Source organism: Triturus cristatus, chromosome 5_2, assembly GCF_964204655.1.
Source record: "Triturus cristatus chromosome 5_2, aTriCri1.1, whole genome shotgun sequence".
NCBI lineage: Eukaryota > Metazoa > Chordata > Amphibia > Caudata > Salamandridae > Triturus > Triturus cristatus.
Genome location: NC_140588.1, coordinates 479,738,488 through 479,758,161, shown reverse-complemented (window position 1 = coordinate 479,758,161; position 19,674 = coordinate 479,738,488). Strand labels below are relative to the sequence as shown.

The window sequence follows — 19,674 nt, the reverse complement described above, 5'->3', positions numbered from 1 at the left end:
GGTGGTGTCAAATCCACATCATATTGGGACTTCGCTGCATCTATCCCATCGGCAATAGCCTGAGAAAGTACGGTCTGGGCCTCCTCTGGGACCGTTGGCAGCACCTGCGCAACCGTATCCTACAGGGTGTGGGAATAGTGTCCCATGAGGCAAGTGGTGTTCACAGCCTGTGGTGTCAGGTTGGTCGAAGAAAACATCTTCCCCATAGCTCCAACCTCTTGGATTCCTTGCCCACAGGTGTGGTAGGGAAGGCACCAGGATTTACATGGGACGAAAAAGCTTAGGCAACCAAGCTCTCTGGAGTAGGGTGTTGGGTGAGGAAGTTTGGGTCCCCTGGAGCGAGTCGGTGGCAGAGGGCAATTGTCCTATTCACAGAAGACTCTGTGTTGGGCTTGTTCCAGATCCCAAGTAGGATGTCTGTGAGGGCTTCGTTTAACGGGAGTAGCGGTTCTGAGAGGGACACTCCTGATTGCAGCACCTCTGTCAAGACGTCTGTCTGTGACAAGCGCAGCAGAGCCTGAAGTCGGCCTTCTTAAAGGACACCCCTGCCACACCAGGAGGTAAGACCTCAAAAGACTGACAAAATGTTGAACAAACGTAGCCAAAAATTGACTAAGGGATAGCTCTTCCCAAATTTGCATTGACTGGCGTGGGAAGAATAGAACTGACGCCAGCGCACCTGGGTGGCACCTATATAGGCACCGCAAATGTCATTTTCGGCACGGATGACGCCAACAAAACTATGAAGAGCCACACTACGCCACCTACGGCGTGCAGGGGTACTGCTTGCGAAAACATTTCTGATCCAGTCTACCGCCTGGGGATAATTCTAAGGTAAGGAATCTGCAGCTAGAAGTCTGTCAGGTGTGCTGTACAGTGGAATAGGGTAGAGTGTGGTGGCATATAGTGGAGTAGTGTACAGTGGAGTGGCATATAATGGAATAACGTTGAGTGCTACTGGCGTACAGTGTAGTGACAGAGTGGAGTGGCATATAGTGGAATAGCATACAGTAGAGTAGTGTAGAATGGAGTGTCATACAGTAGAAAAGGGTAGGGTGTACTACGATAGAATGGATTGGCGTAGAATGGAGTGGCCTTCACAGGAGTGGTGTTAAATGGAGTTATGTACAGTGTAATAGCATACAGTGGAGTGGTGTACAGTGCAGTGGCGTAGACTAGAGTGGCATAAAGTGGAGTGGCATGGAGTGAATAGCATAGAGTGAAGAGTCGTACAGTGGAGTTGCAAACCCTGGAATAGTGTAGAGTGTTTTGGCATATAGTGTAGTAGCGTACAGTGATGTGGTATAGGCTGGAGTCTCAGAGTTGAGCACCATATAGTGGAATAGTGTACTGTGGAGTGGTGTACAGTGCAGTGGCGTACGCTAGAGTGTTTTAGAGTGGAGTGCTACACAATGGAATAGTGTAAAATGGAGCGGCATGGAGTGGTGCACAGTGAAGTGTTGTAGAGGGGAGTGGGGTGAGGTACAGTGTAGTGGCGTACAGTGGACTAGTGGTGTAGCATAGAGTGGATTGTCATACACTGGGATAACGTACAATAGAGTGGAGTGGCAGAGTAGAGTGGCGTAAAGTGTACTATCATGGAGTGGTGTACAATGGAGTAGAGCAGAGTGGCATAGAGGGAAGTGAAGCAAAGTGTAGTGGCGTACAGTGGAATAGCGTAGACTGCAGTGGTGTAGAGTGGAGGGTTGTAAAGTGGAATACCGTATAGTGGAGTGTTGTAGAGTGAAGCGGGGTACAGTGTAGTGGGGTAGACTGTAGTGGCATATAGTGGAGTAGAGTACAGTGGAAGGGTGTAGAGTGGAATAACATTGACTGTTACTGGCGTACAGTGCAGTGGAACAGACTGGAGTGGCAGATTGGAGTAGTGGAATAGCATAGAGTGGAGTAGAGTAGAATACACTGGAGTGGCATACAGTGGAACAGCATATATTCTAGTGGCGTAGAGTGGAGTGGCACAGAGTGGAATAGCATAGAGTGGAGTGTCGTACAGTGGAGTTGCGTACAGTGGAATAGTGTAGAGCATGGGTACTCACAAGCATTCTGTTGGGGGCAAAAATTACAGTGTGGTTTGTGGCCGAGGGCCGCACCGGTAGGGGTGGGGTCAGTGGGGGCGTGATCAGTGTGGGGCTAGAGTAAAAAATCACACCCATCTCAAAACATTAGACAATGCGACAATGCTGTATTTCAAATGCAGATGTAACTACAAAGAGCACATTTTGATAATACATTTTTATTAGCAGACAATAGCAATCTTAAGAGGCATTGCACAGCTTTACATGCACTTTGACCCCAATTCCGTCACGGTCTCTCTCTCCCTCTCTCTCTCTCTCAGTCAGTCAGTCTCTCTCTCTGTCTGTCAGTCTCTCTCTCAGTCAGTCTCAGTCAGTCAGTCTCTCTCCCTGTCAGTTAGTCTCTCTCTCTCTCCCAGTTTCTCTGTCAGTCTCTCACTCTCTCTCTGTCAGTCAGTCTCTCTCTCTCTGTCAGTCAGTCTCTCTCTCTCTGTCAGTCAGTCTCTCTCTCTCTCTGTCAGTCAGTCTCTCTCTCTCTCTGTCAGTCAGTCTCTCTCTGTCAGTCAGTCAGACTCACTATCGGTCAGTCAGACTCACTATCGGTCAGTCAGACTCACTATCGGTCAGCCAGACTCTCTCTGTCAGTCAGTCAGACTCTCTCTGTCAGTCAGACTCTCTCTGTCAGTCAGACTCTCTCTGTCAGTCAGACTCTCTTTCTGTGTCAGTCAGTCTCTCTCAGTCAGTCAGTCAATCTCTCTCTCTCTCTCTCTCTCTCTCTGTGTCAGTCAGTCAGTCTCTCTCTCTCTCTGTGTCAGTCAGTCAGTCTCCCTCTCTCTCTCAGTCAGTCAGTCTCCCTCTCTCTGTCAGTCAGTATCTCTCTGTCAGTCAGTCTCTGTCAGTCAGTCAGTCTCTCTGTCAGTATCTCTCTGTCAGTCAGTCTCTGTCAGTCAGTCAGTCTCTCTGTCAGTCTCTCTCAGTCAGTCAGTCAGTCAGTCTCTCTTAGTCAGTCAGTCTCTCTCTCTGTCAGTCCCTCTCTGTCAGTCACTCGCTCGGTCTCTCTCTGTCAGTCAGTCTCTCTCTGTCAGTCAGTCTCTCTCTGTCAGTCAGTCTTTCTCTGTCAGTCAGTCTTTCTCTGACAATCAGTCTTTCTCTGACAATCAGTCTTTCTCTGACAATCAGTCTTTCTCTGACAATCAGTCTCTAAGACAGTCAGTCTCTAAGACAGTCAGTCTCTAAGACAGTCAGTCTCTAAGACAGTCAGTCTCTAAGACAGTCAGTCTCTCTCTCAGTCAGCCAGTCTCTCTCTCAGTCAGCCAGTCTCTCTCTCTCTCTCTCTCTCTCTCTCTCTGTCAGTCTCTCTCTCAGTCAGTCGGTATCTCAGTCCCTCTCTCTACTCTTTCCACTCTCTCTCCACTCTCTCTCTCCACTGTCAAACTCTCTCTATCCTCTCTCCACTTTCTCTCTCTTCCTCTCTGGGGGGCCATGGGTACATTAGGGACAGGGAGGCCTGCCGGGCCGCTGGTGGCCCACAGGCCATACTAGGAGTACCACGGGTGTAGAGTGTACTGGCGTATAGTGTAGAAGCGTACAGTGGAGTGGCGTAAACTGGAGCAGCATACAGTGAAATAGCATACATTACAGTGGCATACACTAGAGTGTGTTGGAGTGGAGTGCCATACAGTGGAATAGTGTAGAGTGGACTGGCGTAGAGTAGAGTGAGGTACAGTGTAGTGGCATACATTGAAATAGCGTAGAGTGGAGTGGTATATACTGGAGTAGCATACAGTGGAATAGGATACACTGGAGTGGGGTAGAGTCGAGTGGCATAGAGTGGAGAGGGGTCGAATGGAATAGCTTATAGTGGAGTGGCGTACACTGGAGTAGCATAGAGTACACTGGCATAGAGTGCAGTGAGGTACATTGTAGTGGCATACAGTGTAAAAACAGACTTGAGTGTCGAAAAGTGGAGTGGTGTACAGTGTAGTGTCAGAGGGGAGTGGAATATCGTAGAGTGGAGTGTTGTAGAGGGAAGCAGGGTACAGCGGAGTGGGTAGACTATAGTGGCATACAGTGTAATAGATTACTGTGGAGTAGTGTACAGTGGAATAGTGTAGAGTGCAGAGGTGGGGAGTGGCATACAGTGGAATTGCGTATAGTGGAGTGGCGTGGAGTGGAATAATGTTGTGTGTTACCCATGTATAGTGCAGTGACAGAGTAGAGCAGCATATAGTGGAATAGCATAGAGTGGCGTGGAGTGTCATACCGTGGAATAGCGTAGAGTGGAAGGTCGTACAGTGCATTGGTGCACACTCGAGTGTCATAAAATGGAGTGGCAGAACGTAATAGCATACAGTGTAGTGGTGTAGAGTAGAGTGTAGTGAGGTTGAGTGGAGTGGCATAGAGTGGAGTGAGGTAGAGTTAGTGGCATATAGTGGGGGCGAGTGGAGTGGCATAGTTTGGAGTGGCGTACGTTGAAGTGGTATAGAGTACAGTGGAGTGTGGTGATTGAAACAGACATAGCGTGAAAGTGTGTTAATGAATGTAGATGTAATGTGGCATGAAAATATATTATATGGTGTAAATGGTAATTTTTGATAGAAAAGGAGGAGGGAGCACACTGCCTGGCATACCAACACGCAGTTAGCCCAAATGCATTTGGGTAAATGCAATGCATGATAACCCTCACTCAGTTGAAAGTCTTTAGTATTCACCATTATTGGTGCAGCCAGTGCTGTGTATCATTAATCACGTGTTTCATGATTATTGTCTTTCTTCAGTAGAGAGTAACAAGTGAAATTTAGGGGTGCTGGCAATGCTGCTCAAAGTCTTCTCAGGTTTAGAACTCCTCCTAGATCCCAGGTACGTACCATAACTCAGCAAGGAGCCAAACACAAAAGAAGGTTTTCACTTGTTACTCTCTACTGAAGAAGGACAACAATACTGAAACACATGTCTAGAGATACACAGCAATGGCTGCACCAACCATGGTGAATACTAAAGACTTTTAAATGAAGTGAGTGTTCCCATGTGCTGCATTTACCACAATGCATTTGGGCTAATTGTGTGGCGGTATGCCAGACAGTCTGCCCCCCCCTTCCTTTTGTGATTAGCTCCTTGCTGAGTTTTTGGGCTGAAGGGCTCTGGGATGCACCTGCGCTCTGGAAGTGGTACTAAACCTGAGAAGACTGTGAGCAGCATTGCTAGATGACCTACATAACTTTCAACACACTCATAACTTTCCTGTCTGGCAGATCACAGGCAAGAAGGAATGCAAAATCTGGAAAATGGACAGCGGATCAGTACTACCTCCATATAGCTGCATTCATGTCAACAAAGTAACAACAGCTGGGTTCCCAATTAGCAACTTGAACAACAAGGCAACTCTTCATTTTTGAACTAAATAGCTTCATAAACCAGCAACCTGATTTCAGCTCCAACACCACACAGCTTCAGTTTTACAGCATAAATCACAATCATATCAATATAAGATATAGAAATAATGGAAGTAAGGACATGTAAAAGTTATGTTCCTTTGGGGTGCATTTTAAGGACTAGAACAAGGATTCACACTTTTTTCTGGAGTTGTGCTTGCAATGTATTGCAGTGTGAAGCTTTTCACAGATTTCTATACAGTGTTACTTGCAAGTCCATTTCTCTCTTTCATTGCCTGTCAAGGGACTCCTCGGTCCTCTAATTCAGAATCCTAGAATTCAAAGACATTCCGAATCCGCTGTCTTACAAAAATCTATCATCCAGTAAAATGTCTCTGTGGGATCCCGCCACACTCTGAAGTCTGCCATGGGGAGTGATGCATATTATAGCTAAAGCACAGGAGAAATTACAGTGAGTTGTGGGGCATTTCCACTCCTTGGGTAAGCCATATTTGTGCTGGACGCAGCAATCCAGCTCCCTTTTTATATTTTCAGCCTCTTAATCAGCGGCTGACGTTATACATGTGGGAGACATCACCAGGTGGACTGGAGGCCAGTAGAGTTCTGGCCCTAGAAACACTAGAGAACGTTGTCACTATACTCCATCTTAACACCCATGGACTACTGATAAATATATCAATTTGTTTGAGCATCTGAATGTTCTAATTTAGCAACTACAAGCATACTACATTAAGAATTCTATAAGTTGGAACATACCCATCAGTGGTACAGTATGTGCCAAGCCGTGCCAACAGGACCCCAGAAGGCCTTAGAAGGCCACTGAACCCAGATTATTGTTTTATTTTCTAGGCAAACAGTCAAAGTGTCCATTTTCGTGGTTAAACCAGGACCAAGGCACTCTTTCTGGAGCACTGCTCATATGATAATATTATTGGTGTTGGGACGGACAAGTCCCTCGCATGGTGATGGACATGTGCCCCTACTTTGAGTGCTCCAGCTGTAATGATGTCTGGAATCCTGGGGCTGATTTTTGTCGTCAGGAACAAACACAGACATGCGTGTAAACCATAATAGGCTTGTCCCTCGGATTGTTGTCTTCTTGGAGCAGGAGGGGTACCCCAAAAACTACCATCATAGTGATGAAAGGCTACTGGGGGTACCCCAAAAACTACCATCATAGTGATGCCAAGACTTTGGTAGGAGAATAGCATGTAGTGATCAGTTTAAGTGATCCGTCCTGCTGCTCTGTGCTTATCTCACCCTTGGTCTACATCAAGCTAGTATGTGAGGCTGTGCAGTGAGTGTGTGCTGTGTCCATGTTTTGTTTGTAGGTGTGCCTGTGAATGGTATAATGCATGGAAGATTCTGGTTCCATTTTGGAAGACCCAGGGCTGATTGGATAAGCGTGAGGAGGTAGAGGCATTCCGCCAGACAGATTTGTGGATTGTTGTGTGGGACACACACTGAAAGAAGGAGACCCAGGCTCTCCTACAAACGTCAAAGAGTGCACTTTGATTCAGAGAGAGGTTATTGGAAGGGGGCCTGGGCAGATCTCAGGAAGGAGATGGGGCTGATAAGAGAATCATAAAGATTAGGTTGAGGCCATGGGGTAACGTTTTGATTCACATATCACTGTGGCTGCATCATTACGCAAGCACAAGTACATGACCATGCATGAACAATTCTTAAATGAAACGAAGAAAAAAAGAAGAAGCATTAAGTGTAAAAAGCATGAAGTGTAAAAAACAAATTAAACAAGGAATTAAAAAGATAGGAATTCAAGGTGCAACAGAGGAGCAGTTGGGGCGGAAATAGAGGGGAGTGACAGGGGGAAGGGGAAAAGCAGCACTTGAGGGAAAGCAACACAGCTGACAGGGGAGAATACTATAAGCAAGCAAGAGCAGGGAGAAAAGAGCACAGGTGACAGGTGCAGGCACCAGGGAACATGGGGGAGGGAGAGAAGCACACAGATTAGAGAGTACAGGAAGAAATATGGGAGAAGAACACGAGGAAGACAACTGGAAACCACATGCATCCACAGAGAGCTTATACAAAAAAAAAGTAGTTCCCTAACGGTGAGCAGTTGAAGAACACAAATAAAGGGACTGTACTTCACAAGAGGGACAAGTTTAACAAGGCTAATCACCGAATAAGAAGGCAGCAAACGAGAGTGGCAAAGCTAACCAATGGTAAACAAAAGACAAGCTTTAAGTCTACAGCAAGTTCTTGGTAGGCTCAACATAAAAAGGTGACCAAGGGAGAAAAAAAGAGATACAGAAAGATGAAAAAACATGCAAGTGTGAGATAAAAACTAGTGTAGAGTGGTGGAAGAAACAGACATGAGGTGGAATCAACAATAGCAGCTTGGTATTTCAGCATCGTCCGCATTTGGCAGGACTGGTGGCAGGCTCTTAAAAAAACCTTGAACCCCAATAACTTCTTTATTTTTTTTAACAAAGTAAGCACTACCCACATCAATATCAGCTGCCTTATCACCTTCCTTAAAATGTTGACACATTGAGTCTGCTGCAGTACCTTGTCGCCGGCGGCTGTATATTTTTCTAAAACAGGTTCCCTCGACAAGGCGGTTGAGTCGCTGCTGTTTGATCAGCTCTAAGATTTCTGGCTGTATCTTCTCCTTTAGCTCCCTGAAAACAGTGCAAAGGCAAGTGTCTTTTAGTACATCTCAGCATCAACAGCTATGGAAATAGTGGCAAAATAGCATTCCCATTACTCAAAAAAAATCCTCTCCAGAAACAAAATGAAAGGCCACCATAACAAAACAATTAAGAAGGGTGGGGAGAAGTGGACTTAAAATATGTTGTTGGGACTACTTTGCTGTGACACAAACTACATAAATAGCAAAACACATCCAGAAATTAAGTTTAGGACTTATAAAGCAATCCTGTGTACAGTTGATATGTGGTGCAATATGGCTTTGTCTACAGAACGCCTGTCATGGATCTAAATTTTGATACAATCAAACAAGAGACAGTCAAAGTAGTCCTGCAAAACAAAGGCTTCTTGTGGAACCTCGGATTTGTTGCCGTAATCCAATGACTTGCTCAATATAGTAGGTCAACATAGGTCTTAATAGAGCACACCAAACCCAGTTCAAGCAGGGTCAGTAACAGGGGTGTTTACCAAAGGTAACCAATTCCTTCTTATCAGAATCTGAAGGCGGGATTTAATGACCAAAATACATCAACGCACTACTCATAATTAGAGAGATGAATCGTACACTGCATCCCAACACAAGAAGAGCTTATGGAAGGGAACTCACTGTGCCATTTACCATTATACATATAACACAAAATTTCAATTGTGACAGTCATGTTGCCGGCTGAAATGCACCCTCAAAACAAAATGATGACCTGATGAACATGGGAGAGGTGTGGCGCAGCGGCCAGAGCAGCTGACTCCAGAGCGTGGGGCTAACGGTTTGCTCTCCGGCACCAGCTCAACACCATGTGACTCTGGGCAATAACTATCCCCGACAGTCCCCAGCGCCTTAAAACCTTAAGGGGTGATATGTTTGCACTTTAAAAATATGGATTATTATTAAGTGCCCTTCACCGCAGCAAAAAATATTTGCAAAGGAGAAGAGGGCATCATTGCAGGAAAAACGAATCATGGTGTTTCCCCTGCCTATAAATAACTAGACCCCTGTGACTCCAGTGCTCCTGCAAGACATTACAGCAGGAGATTTGATTGTTAGAAGATGATCTCCCTTGCAGAAGAGTACTCTGGAGTAGCTGCTAGACTACTATGGCATGCCTTAGCTACAGTGCAACTCAGCAAGAGACATGTAAAATAAAGATTCACCAGCTGTGGTGTGCTGGTCATGCCGAATGGTGTGCTTTGTACAGATGGTGCAGATTGACTGTGATATCTGACAAGTGGAGAGTTACAAAAAGAGGGGTAATGGAGGTGGGCCGTCCATTTGTAATTCAGAAGATGTCTGTTCAGAACAATTTGCACTATCGATGACCATATCATTTTTTACCACCTTATTCAATCAAAACTTGTTGCCCTTCTACATGACTGCAAACAGGTTAGGAACCTCTTCAAGAGTCATTAAGATGTATACACTGTATATCTGGCATCTCTGAAATGAATAGCCCAGTAAGAAGATTTAGGGTAGACCCAGTATCTTTATCCTCTGACTCAGCATAAGAACATTTCCAATAGGTTAATGATGGATGATCGGGAGGGTTGAATAGTAAAGAGTAGGGCATGATTCATGGATAGACAGCCAGGAAACATTACCCTATGTAAGTCTTTCCATTCCCTCCCTAATGTTTCCCAAACAGCCTCTTGTACATCGAAAGAAGTTTTAGCTTGGTGGTGGCAATGATGAAATAAGTCATCCTGATCCAGAGGTAAACAGATGGCAATGGTAAAATCCAATTCCTGGCATGAATGCTCTAGAATAGCCATCAACCTGTACGGCTGAATGTATGTAACCTTCAAATTTGGCCTCTGACCTATATCCTGGGATTTCAAGTCTAAACATTCAGAATGCATGTACCCAGAGGCATAACACAGGACTCGCTATCCGCAGCGGTGCAGGAAGGCCCGGCTTCTAGGTCCCTCGGGGAAAGGATGACGACGAGTCTTGTCAGCTACCTGTCATGTCTGTCTGGAATGTTTGTATGTGAGGGGGGTCACCACATACTCTGCGAGAGCCTCAAGTTTCATTAAACCCCTGCATGGGGTTCGACTCAACATGGGCTACTATTGATTTGTAACTACTAATAATTTCCAACAACCCCTACAATAAATTATTTTGCAAATTAAACTTTTGTAGCCATCATGAAAATGGATCTCAGGAGGAGCATTGGTAAAGTCTGGTAGTGGCAGATGTCTTGTCCCCCAGATTTGTATTATATTTATATGGCATTGTTTCTTAGTAGACGAAAATGGCTCCTGAAAGAGCTAGTAAAAACATTTATTTGAAACTGTTTGCACTTCTGCTTGCCACAAGGGCCAACATATGGTTCAGTATGATCCAGTTTAAAGAGCAACTGGTAAAAAAGTAACTAAGCATCACCATAGTAAAATCTGCAGCACAATGGCAACAGAAGATAGCAAGCAAACTTAACACACAAAAAATGCCAATGATGGAGGGGGGTAGTCACAGGGTCATCTGCAAAATATCCAAATATATCACCTGTCAGCTTTTCATTTAAATGTGAAAGCTCTCAATCATATAGTAATGTATTTAAGAATGTACATGTATTTGTAGAGCGCAAATCCTAACTAGAAGGCAATGACGCCTGGATTTCACACCAACAAATGTGTATGTTCAGGATATTCTCATTTGCCTGCTTGCGCCTCATCTCCTCGTGGAGAACTTAGATTCAGTTCGACTGAGACAAACATGTTTTTATGCATGTGCCTGTGCACGGCGGTCAGATGCAGTCCACCTCCAAGAATCTACGCAATGACCATTAGAGTCAACAGACACCTTTTTGCCTCATACTGGAACTCCTCATACTGGAACTCCTTGCCGGCTGGAACTCTAAGCTGGAATCAGGAATCTGGGAGTGAATCAGAAAGCAAGCTATGCCTGCAGTGGCCTAAAATGGTAAAGTCTCCAGCCCTGGCTGTCCTCTTGTTTTTTGTATTTTAATTTCCCTAGTTATGCCTTGGGCCCAGTGCTTAGTTTCATGGTAGCTCACATAGGGTTACCTGAGACACTGGTGGCCCTGCTTCATGCCCGGGTGTGACTCTCTAGAGTCGCGTAATTTCTCGGCCTCCAGGTTTTGGGAAACTGCAACCAATTTTGCCAAACTTTGCCTCACCCTTGCCCCCACACTTCACTGTCCCCCCCCCCCTCCCAAGTAAGGGAAGGTGGTCTTGGTTGGGGAGTGCGGAAGGATGGCTGAAGGGGCGCTATGGCTCAGAGCAGTTTGCTATGTGGATCAGAGGTCTTTTACCAGAGACCAGAAACCAGACTAACCACAGACAATCTTTTGCCAGTTAGACTTAGACAGGTTTACACTGCATATACCTCACCAAGGACGCCATAACGACTGCAACCTTACAACTTCTGAGTCACGACTGTGGATGGAGGCGGCGATCTGTAAGCAAAGGCATAATTTCTTTTGGGTTTTTTCTGTTGGCTTTTTCTTGTTTTGATGAACCATGACCCGTGTAAAAACCTTGAGGAACATCAAGCCCTCACAGCGACAGACAGACGGGTTCCATCACCAGTGAGAGACTGATCTTTAAAAAAATAACATAGGTGCATCAGAGATGCAACAGGCACAAGCGGGTCTGATAATAAACTTCACATGGGGAACAGAGAGAGTTATTTTTTTCAAACAAAGCCAGACACACTCTCAGCCATCGAGGGAGGGTTGGGGTTGGCTAACATCAACATTTAATCACGACTCAATTGCTTGGGGGTAGCAACCAAATTTCACCTGACCAGAAGCCTTGATAAGGTTAATTCCACAGCCACTGCCATTGCAGAACAGACTAACTCGCAATCTATTTCTTGCTAAACTGGAATGTTGCAGGTTTGTCCAAAATACAGAACGATGGCTACTCCCGCTTTTTTCTGGCACAGGATGACATTATTTGTATACAAGAATCTTGGTATTGTGACCTGCCAGCCACCCAAGGGTACCATGCCTTTCAAGTGAATGCCATAAAGTGCAACGGTGGGGCAGGGCAAAGAGTTGTGTATGTGTCTTTATCACAAATACACTGGACTGTAAGTCTGTCAGCATAGATTCTGGTTCTGTCAATATTCAGGTAATTGCCATCACTCTAAAAGAGGGTAGGAGCTTCTTTGTTTCCCTATTTCTGCTAAATGTATATTTGCACCCTTGTGCTAAGCCTCAAACTGAGGCCATCAAACAATTGCTGGCTATTCTTAATGATCGCGTATCTGAATACCCAAATGCGTGCATTATTTTAACAGGTGACTTCAATTTCAATCTTGCATAGGACACCTCGGAAGATCTGATGACCAGCTAGATTGATAAACTAAGGGGCGTTCCTTGTGCTCAACCCCCGGTGCAACATAGTGACTCGATGATCCACCAACTAAGTAGGATGCTACATGCTTATACCCTTCCATTTTTAAATGGCAGGATTGAGGGGGACGTTCCTATGAGGTATATGCACTTCCCTAGATTCAGAAACGCAGCCAGACTATACTTTAGTTTGTGTTTTTAATTTTTTTGTAGGTTTTCTTCTTTTACCATCATCCCCCCATTTGGAAAGCGATCATGTCGCTCAAACAATTTGTACATTTTATATCCCGACCAGTCATTAAATCCTTCAGTCAACTGGGGCTCCTTCAGGTTCACAGCTTTTGGGATGGATCAGGTGGTCTTCTACCATAAACAGACAGACAAACAACTGGCTTGATAATGACAGCGTTCAGGACCATCTGCAGGCTACTCACGACCCGGGGCGCCCTCCGCAAAATTGATCACATATCTGGTCCCAACTGGCAAACATTCTATTACACATTTTCTCAAAGAATCTAATAAACAGACGTTACTCCTACCACAGAGCTAAAATCCTGAATGGGTGTTTCACTCGGGAAATTAGAGAACAAAAGATAAAAACTAAATAAGGCAGCAAAACAAGCTGGAGCACTATCTCTGAATCCGAACAACAGAAGGGTACAGACACTACAAAAACAATACATTCAGAAGACGGGGGAGGCAAAGAGAGCTCACACTGAATCTCAGTGGGTAAAGATTGTGGAAATTAGTGAATCAGGCTCAATAAAGGATTTTTAGGTATTTACAAATAAACTGCAGCATCCCGCAAAGTAGGGCAACAACAACCATGGGCCAGTATGGCCATCTCATATAGAGGCAATATATGTTGATCAAAGACAGGAGTTGTCCTGTCCATTCACGCCCCGTCCCCTGTGAAAAGCCAATGCGACAAGGCTCATAATCATGGGGTCCAAATCAGATGGTGCCCTGTGACCCAACGGTCTCCTGAATAGCCTTTTAAAATCTAATTTGGCTTACTGGTCACCGCTTTTAACAAACTTAGCTTCCTATGCATTTGAAACTCACTATGTTCCTACATCATGGCAGGGTTCCATCCTTCATCCGATCCTTAAGAAAGGTGATCCCACCATACCTGGAAACTACAAGATGACAGCCCAGCTTGACGCAGAGGCCACATTTTACAACAAAACACTTTTAAAAGAACTAGAATCCTGGGCCGAATCCACCAACCCAATACCCCAACACACAAATTGGCTTCAGGGGAGCCAGGAACACTCTAGATAAAATTCTCAGCATCTCCTTGGTCATTTGAGAGACGTGAAAATTAAAACAAACCAGCCTGTTTGTTTGCTTCATAGACTATCACAAGACCTTTGATCAAGTAAATTGTTCGATCCTCTGGTCTAAACTGCAGAACTGAGGGATCCCACCAATGCTTTTGAGAGCCATACAGTATATTGGAATACCTGCATGCAAGTGATATTGACTGACAATGGGCACAAAAAAAACAGCAGAGGGTTTAAACAGCAGTGTGTGCTGGATTTACTACTTCTTAATTTATATACCGGATATTTGCCAGCTGCCATCGAAGTAAAAGGAACCTGTCCTCCTAAATTCGCATCATTACAAGTACAGTTTACGTAGTATGAAGATGATACAATTATCCTGGATCACACTGCAACAGGATTGCAAAAAGTTATCAAAGAATTAAACACGTATCTACCAATTTAATTCTGAATTTTAATAAGTGTGCTGTCATAGTGTTTACCAAGTATTGTAAGTTAACCCGGTGGTCAATCGGGTATCTATTTGCAGTAAGAAAGAAAGGACTGCTATTTTGGAGTTTGTATTGATGATAAAGGCTCCCCAAGAGAGCACTTTGACTATATAAATTCCAAAGGAGCATAACTCAGGTTCGCCATTAAACGTTTCTACAACAAACTGGAAGCTCCTACCATAACACCTTTACTTACGGGCATACGTTAAAAGTACCTGCTTTCCTTAGTATACTGCCTGCTGGCTTTTCCGGGTTTGGCCAGCATGTGACTTGAGGTCTTTAAGTAGGTTTTTCAACTTCATAACTCATCTAGACACTGTCATATCAGGCTAAACTTTAACCATGCTCAGTCTTCACTACCACTTATGGTACAGTTCCTTGTTACTTGACATAAGTTGCGAACACCCTGCGGTCCTCTGATGAAGGCGGCAATCTAGTCTCCCATGTCTTCAAACTCTGCCAGTCATGTCCCTTGGAAAAACATATCTTAAATTTGCTTTGCATACATTACAGGCTGATAACAGCTGTGGTGTGTTACAATTTAAGAAAGTTTTGAAAAAGCAAGTGAAAGTTATTTCACATTCAGCTGATATGGCCGCCTTCAAAGGTAAAAAGATTTCCTCCTGTACAGTTGTTTCCTCTACAGACAATGTAATTCAGACCTATCTGGTAACTAGGATGTCCAAATCCATTGGATGCTCCTTTCACGATTACTGCTTTTTCTAGTTCCACTTTTAGAATTGCGTCAGGCATGGTTTACTTACACCCAGTCCAACATCAGCTGCCGTCTATATGGGTAAAAGAACGAGTCTTTGACACATAAGTTTGTACGCATAAGTTTCCACCAGCTTTGTGGAAGAATTAAATGGTTAAGCCTCAGCTGCTGATGCAGGGTCAATGAGGCCGTACGATATGCCCTAAATGGGGATAATTTGCAAACGTCATATGCCTTGGTTAAATTCATTCACCAGGCAATTACGCTGGCAACTGCAAAGAACGAATGATACTTATCACAAACAACTTTAGTTATACCAGAACTTTCCCACTCAGTTGAGATTTTCCATTGTAAACGGCCTAGTTTTAAATCACCCATTTTAGAGTATTACACAGGGGCTTGATTATTTTATGGGAGATTTTTATATAGTTATTCTAAGGGTGAACTGGGCATTGAGATTTTAACTTTATTGTACTGTTACCTACTGTTTTAGTATGTCTGGTACTGCTTGCTGCTGGCAGGACTTTAATTAGTTACAAAAGGATGTTTTAAATTACAAATTCATTTTAGGAAGTGTTTGCTGCTGTGTGTTGGTGGATTCCTCCCCCCACCCCCCGTTTTAAGTTTTTAGTTAACTAAATAAAGGTGTTTTACTCATTCATTCATTCAAAATAACAAAAGCCACTTTTCAATACGCACAAGTCTACCTAATCCAATAAGATGCCTGTCATTTTGGTAGACTGAAGTAAAGAACAAGTATACCTGGGAAATCACTACTGCAATAGCATCTCTGTAACACTATATAATATTACTCACGCCTTAGTGGTACGCATATGCAAGGATTCATTTGCACAGAAATTAAACTAAATTAATATAGTGCCAGGTGTTTTTTCAAATATCATTTAATGTCTTCACTGTGGTCATCAAACTTAACACCACATTGATATAGGGCCAATATATCTGCTCTATGTGGAGAGAATGGGAGGCTATAGAGAAATATGGAATTTCAATACCAACCAACTCTTAGTACCACATGTAAGTGAAATTTAAGAAATAGGTTCAATCACCACTTGTAACAAACAACTTGAGTAATTTTTGAAGTTCCTTTGGGGGCAAAGATTGCAAGATATTATTTGTTTTGTCCCACAGGGAAGATATTAGTTGACTTATTAAAATAACCACTTGCGCTTCTTGGCCAAATGGTTGAATAATTCAAGGCCTCACTTTACTGTAATAACATTTTGTTTATGGTTCAGCTTCATCGAGGACAGGTAGCTTCACATCACATTTAACTTTTTCAAAATGTTTGATTACATGGGGCCCTAGATTAAACGTTTATTACAAGACTCCTTTTAATATTGGGTTCAGTGTATAAAGCATTTTTTCTCCCAAAAACATTTCTGTAGTTCATTTCAATAAAGCAGAAGAAAATTGTAGAAAGATTTCAGTGTCCTTGCATCAGCCTATTGAATGCTCTTGTGAAAGGTCTCCAGTTATAGAATAGGTTACAGGTGGAAGCATGTGCTACAGGGCACCAGACAGCCAAATCAGGAAGCGAGGCCCTCAAATCGATGTGCCTGTAGTGTTCAATTCTTGAAGTGAACGTCTTTCAGAGCATCATAGTTGTAGCTCCTGGTTGCTACCTTTTGAGGCACTGACAAGTCTTGACATTTTAAATAGTGCAGAAGTAGTTGAAGAGAAGGTGTAGGGCCATTGGCTGCGCACGAGGTGCAGCTTTCTGATGGTATATTGGTACTTATTTCAAGCCACTGAAAATACTTCAGAGTTTTCCAGGCAAAGAGCAAACTACATGTGTCTCAAAGAGAAGACACTTCTCTGACCCTGCTTGAATGGTCTGGATTGGTCTTACAGGTTTTTGGGTTGGACAACTACACTTACTAAAGGAAGTTTCACAGTAGCACCTCATTTTAGGAACAAAGTCAGTTGTATCACAATTGAACATTAAGTAGTTTTCTAAGTCCCCATGTTAATCCTTATCCATAAAAGGTCATGGTCATCTGATGAAGGTGGCCTGCCACCATGTGGCATGCTGAAATATGTCATCAACAGCAACACTCAGATTATGGTTCAGAGGCCTATCATGTTATGTTAGTTCCACTCATAGAGCGCACGGTTACCCTGGGGTGTCCTGGCGCTATGCACTGCCTGCTGGGGAAAATGAAGATGTGTACTACTGAGAAAAAAGCCAAGTCTTCAACCCTTTTCTAAAGGAAAGGAGATCCGGGCAATCCTGAGATGAAAAGGAAGATCATTCAATGCCCTGGAGGCACAAGTAATAAAGCTCCTGCTTTCCGAATTGACCCCATAATACTGACAAGTAAAATGTTGTCTATAAAAGATGGTGTTTTTCCTGTTCTGCTATGTTACAGCTGTTTACCTATAATTTCCTGGAATACGAAGTGTTTACTCAAATTTGCATATTGTTTCTTTAGGACTGTGACAATATTTTATGTTTTTGGAATATTTTTATTTTTACTGTTTGACATAGACAGATCCTGTTTGACTGGGAAAAATGGGATGTGAATCCCAGTGAAAGACCCTGGCCTTTTGTACAGTGGACTCAAATAAGTTTAATAGATTTTAAGAACGTTTCTGACATGTTTGATTGCCCTTTGATCAGTTTTTCTAACATTTTATGTAAGGTCCAATGATAATTCTGTAAACAATGTTTTGTACCCATGTCATTTGTCCTGCTGCTGTAGTCACAGCTTTACTTCTTGGATCCATATTTAGGTCTAGTGTTAGGTTAGGTCTGGAGCACAGTATACTTTTATAGGGGCTTGCAGCTAGTCCTCTTCATCCATTTGTCTGTTCTTCTGCGTTCACATTTTTCAACTATGCTGAAAACAGTCTGCTTCAAGTTGGGATCCCTGCCAAATAATTTGATGGTATAAGTTTGAATGGAGATTTAAAAGATCTGAAAGAGTAATCTACTTCATGATTCTATTTTCAGAAAGATTTAAGTTTAACTGTGACATAACTTCTTCATAGTTTACTTTTACCATTCAAAGATCCATATTGTGCTTTGCTGTGCCGGATTTAACCACTCTACGTACGTATACAGAATCACGAACCATCCATTAGAGATCTATTCTGCCTCCAAACAGTCTATTTTCAGAACAGAAATTGTACCACACAACGTTATCATAAGCCGCTGAGAAGACTTATTAAAGATAAAGCATCATTTCTGCAACGGCTTTTAACAGACTTGAGAGGAATACTTGTGAAACACTGCAAGAGTAGGTGGAAGAGGAAAACCATCCCACTCAGACTTTCCACATGCTTTACTGCTCTGCGATATCAAAAAAATATATCACAGGGATCTGACTTGGTTGCAACATCTAAAAATGTGTTTTTTGGGGATCCTGTATATATTTATTTGGATGCTTTAATTTCTCAATACGCTGCCAGTCAGAGCTATAGATTTACGGAGTACCGTATAAATGTTGTCGTCATTTTGGTTATGTACATAACTTCAAGAGAGATCTTAACCACTGTTTTGACATTGAGGGACTCAACGTGTGTGATGACAATGACCAACAATTGCAGATGCAGGACATCAAATCATAACTGCACTGGCTTGCTGAAATCATAGCATGCATACTACAGAACTGTTATGCTTCAACATCTTCAAAATATGATCCCTCTTCTCAGCCCTGTGAACCCTTAAGCTCAACTCTTCAGCGGACCACCTCTCCAAACTACACAGAAAGTCCTCAAGCGGGAATAATCATTGTTGAGACAATGTATAATTTTTATCTCATGCCATTACTGTCATGAAGAAAGCCTTTCATCCCATTTGTGTCCTTGTGGGTAACATCACTCTATACCTTCCCACAAACAGTTTGACCTTAGCCAATGTCGTGGTCCTGTCCTGATGTTCAAGAACCATCTGCAGGGGTCTCTCTGTAGAACCACACTGAAAACCTTGTGTCCCATTGATCTCTGGCTTAAAGTGTGTCAACCATATCCCACCTGCAAGGTGATCTCTGCACTAATTCCCTAACAAGGATCAAGAGGTCCCACAAGATTCGCACCACCCAGTGCCAGACTATCTCTGAGCCGTACTAAGTCATCACATGACTAACGTTGGCTATCCTAAACTTGGTGTCCCTCAATAGCATTGCATGCTGTGTAGGAATGTTTCTACATCAAAAAGTCTCTACTGAGTGGAGTTCATCTCCCTCCAAACGTTTGCACCCCTTCAGTAATAACTCCATCTTAACCTATAATACAATACACAATTTAAGAAGATTTGGCACATATGAAATACTCTCCGCCATAACCTTACTGGATATTGAGAGGTTTTTTGATAGAGTAGGATGGGAGTTTATGCCCCAGTTACTCAAGAGGCTCGAACTAGGTCTCTCCATTTTGAACTGGATATGGTAGCCTAATATAAGAACCCGGTAAGAGTCCAAACATGCAGTCGGCAGGAGCTGCCCATTAGTTTCATTTGTTTACCCTGGTGATGGAGCCTTTGGAAGTATGAGGGAAGGTTAAAGTCAGTGACACAAACATCCCAGTGCCAAATATGCAGACAATACTCTGGTACATTAAAAGATAATTGTGTTCCATATGCCCCACACCTTGTAAGGCTTCTGGAGTAGTATGGAAATCTATCTGGGATGCAATAATGAGGCTAAATCACGTTTCCTTTGAGACTGTGAATGCATACGGTGGGGAAAAATGTTCAAGGGCAGATCACCAATTTTAAGTATTTGTCATGCTGGCGGAAGCCCATATAATT

The 19,674-nt window shown here is 43.3% G+C and overlaps 1 protein-coding gene across 6 annotated transcripts in view; it reads right to left on the bottom strand.

Annotated features, from left to right (window-relative positions):
• The window catches only part of ELMO1 (engulfment and cell motility 1), a 1,282,006-nt gene that overhangs the window by 91,857 nt on the left and 1,170,475 nt on the right, over positions 1-19,674 (bottom strand). For all 6 annotated transcript variants that reach the window (XM_085607465.1, XM_085607469.1, XM_085607468.1 and 3 more), the window contains one exon: positions 7,958-8,070. In XM_085607465.1, the coding sequence (XP_085463591.1) occupies positions 7,958-8,070 (113 nt within the window). The remainder of the gene's footprint in view (positions 1-7,957; positions 8,071-19,674) is intronic.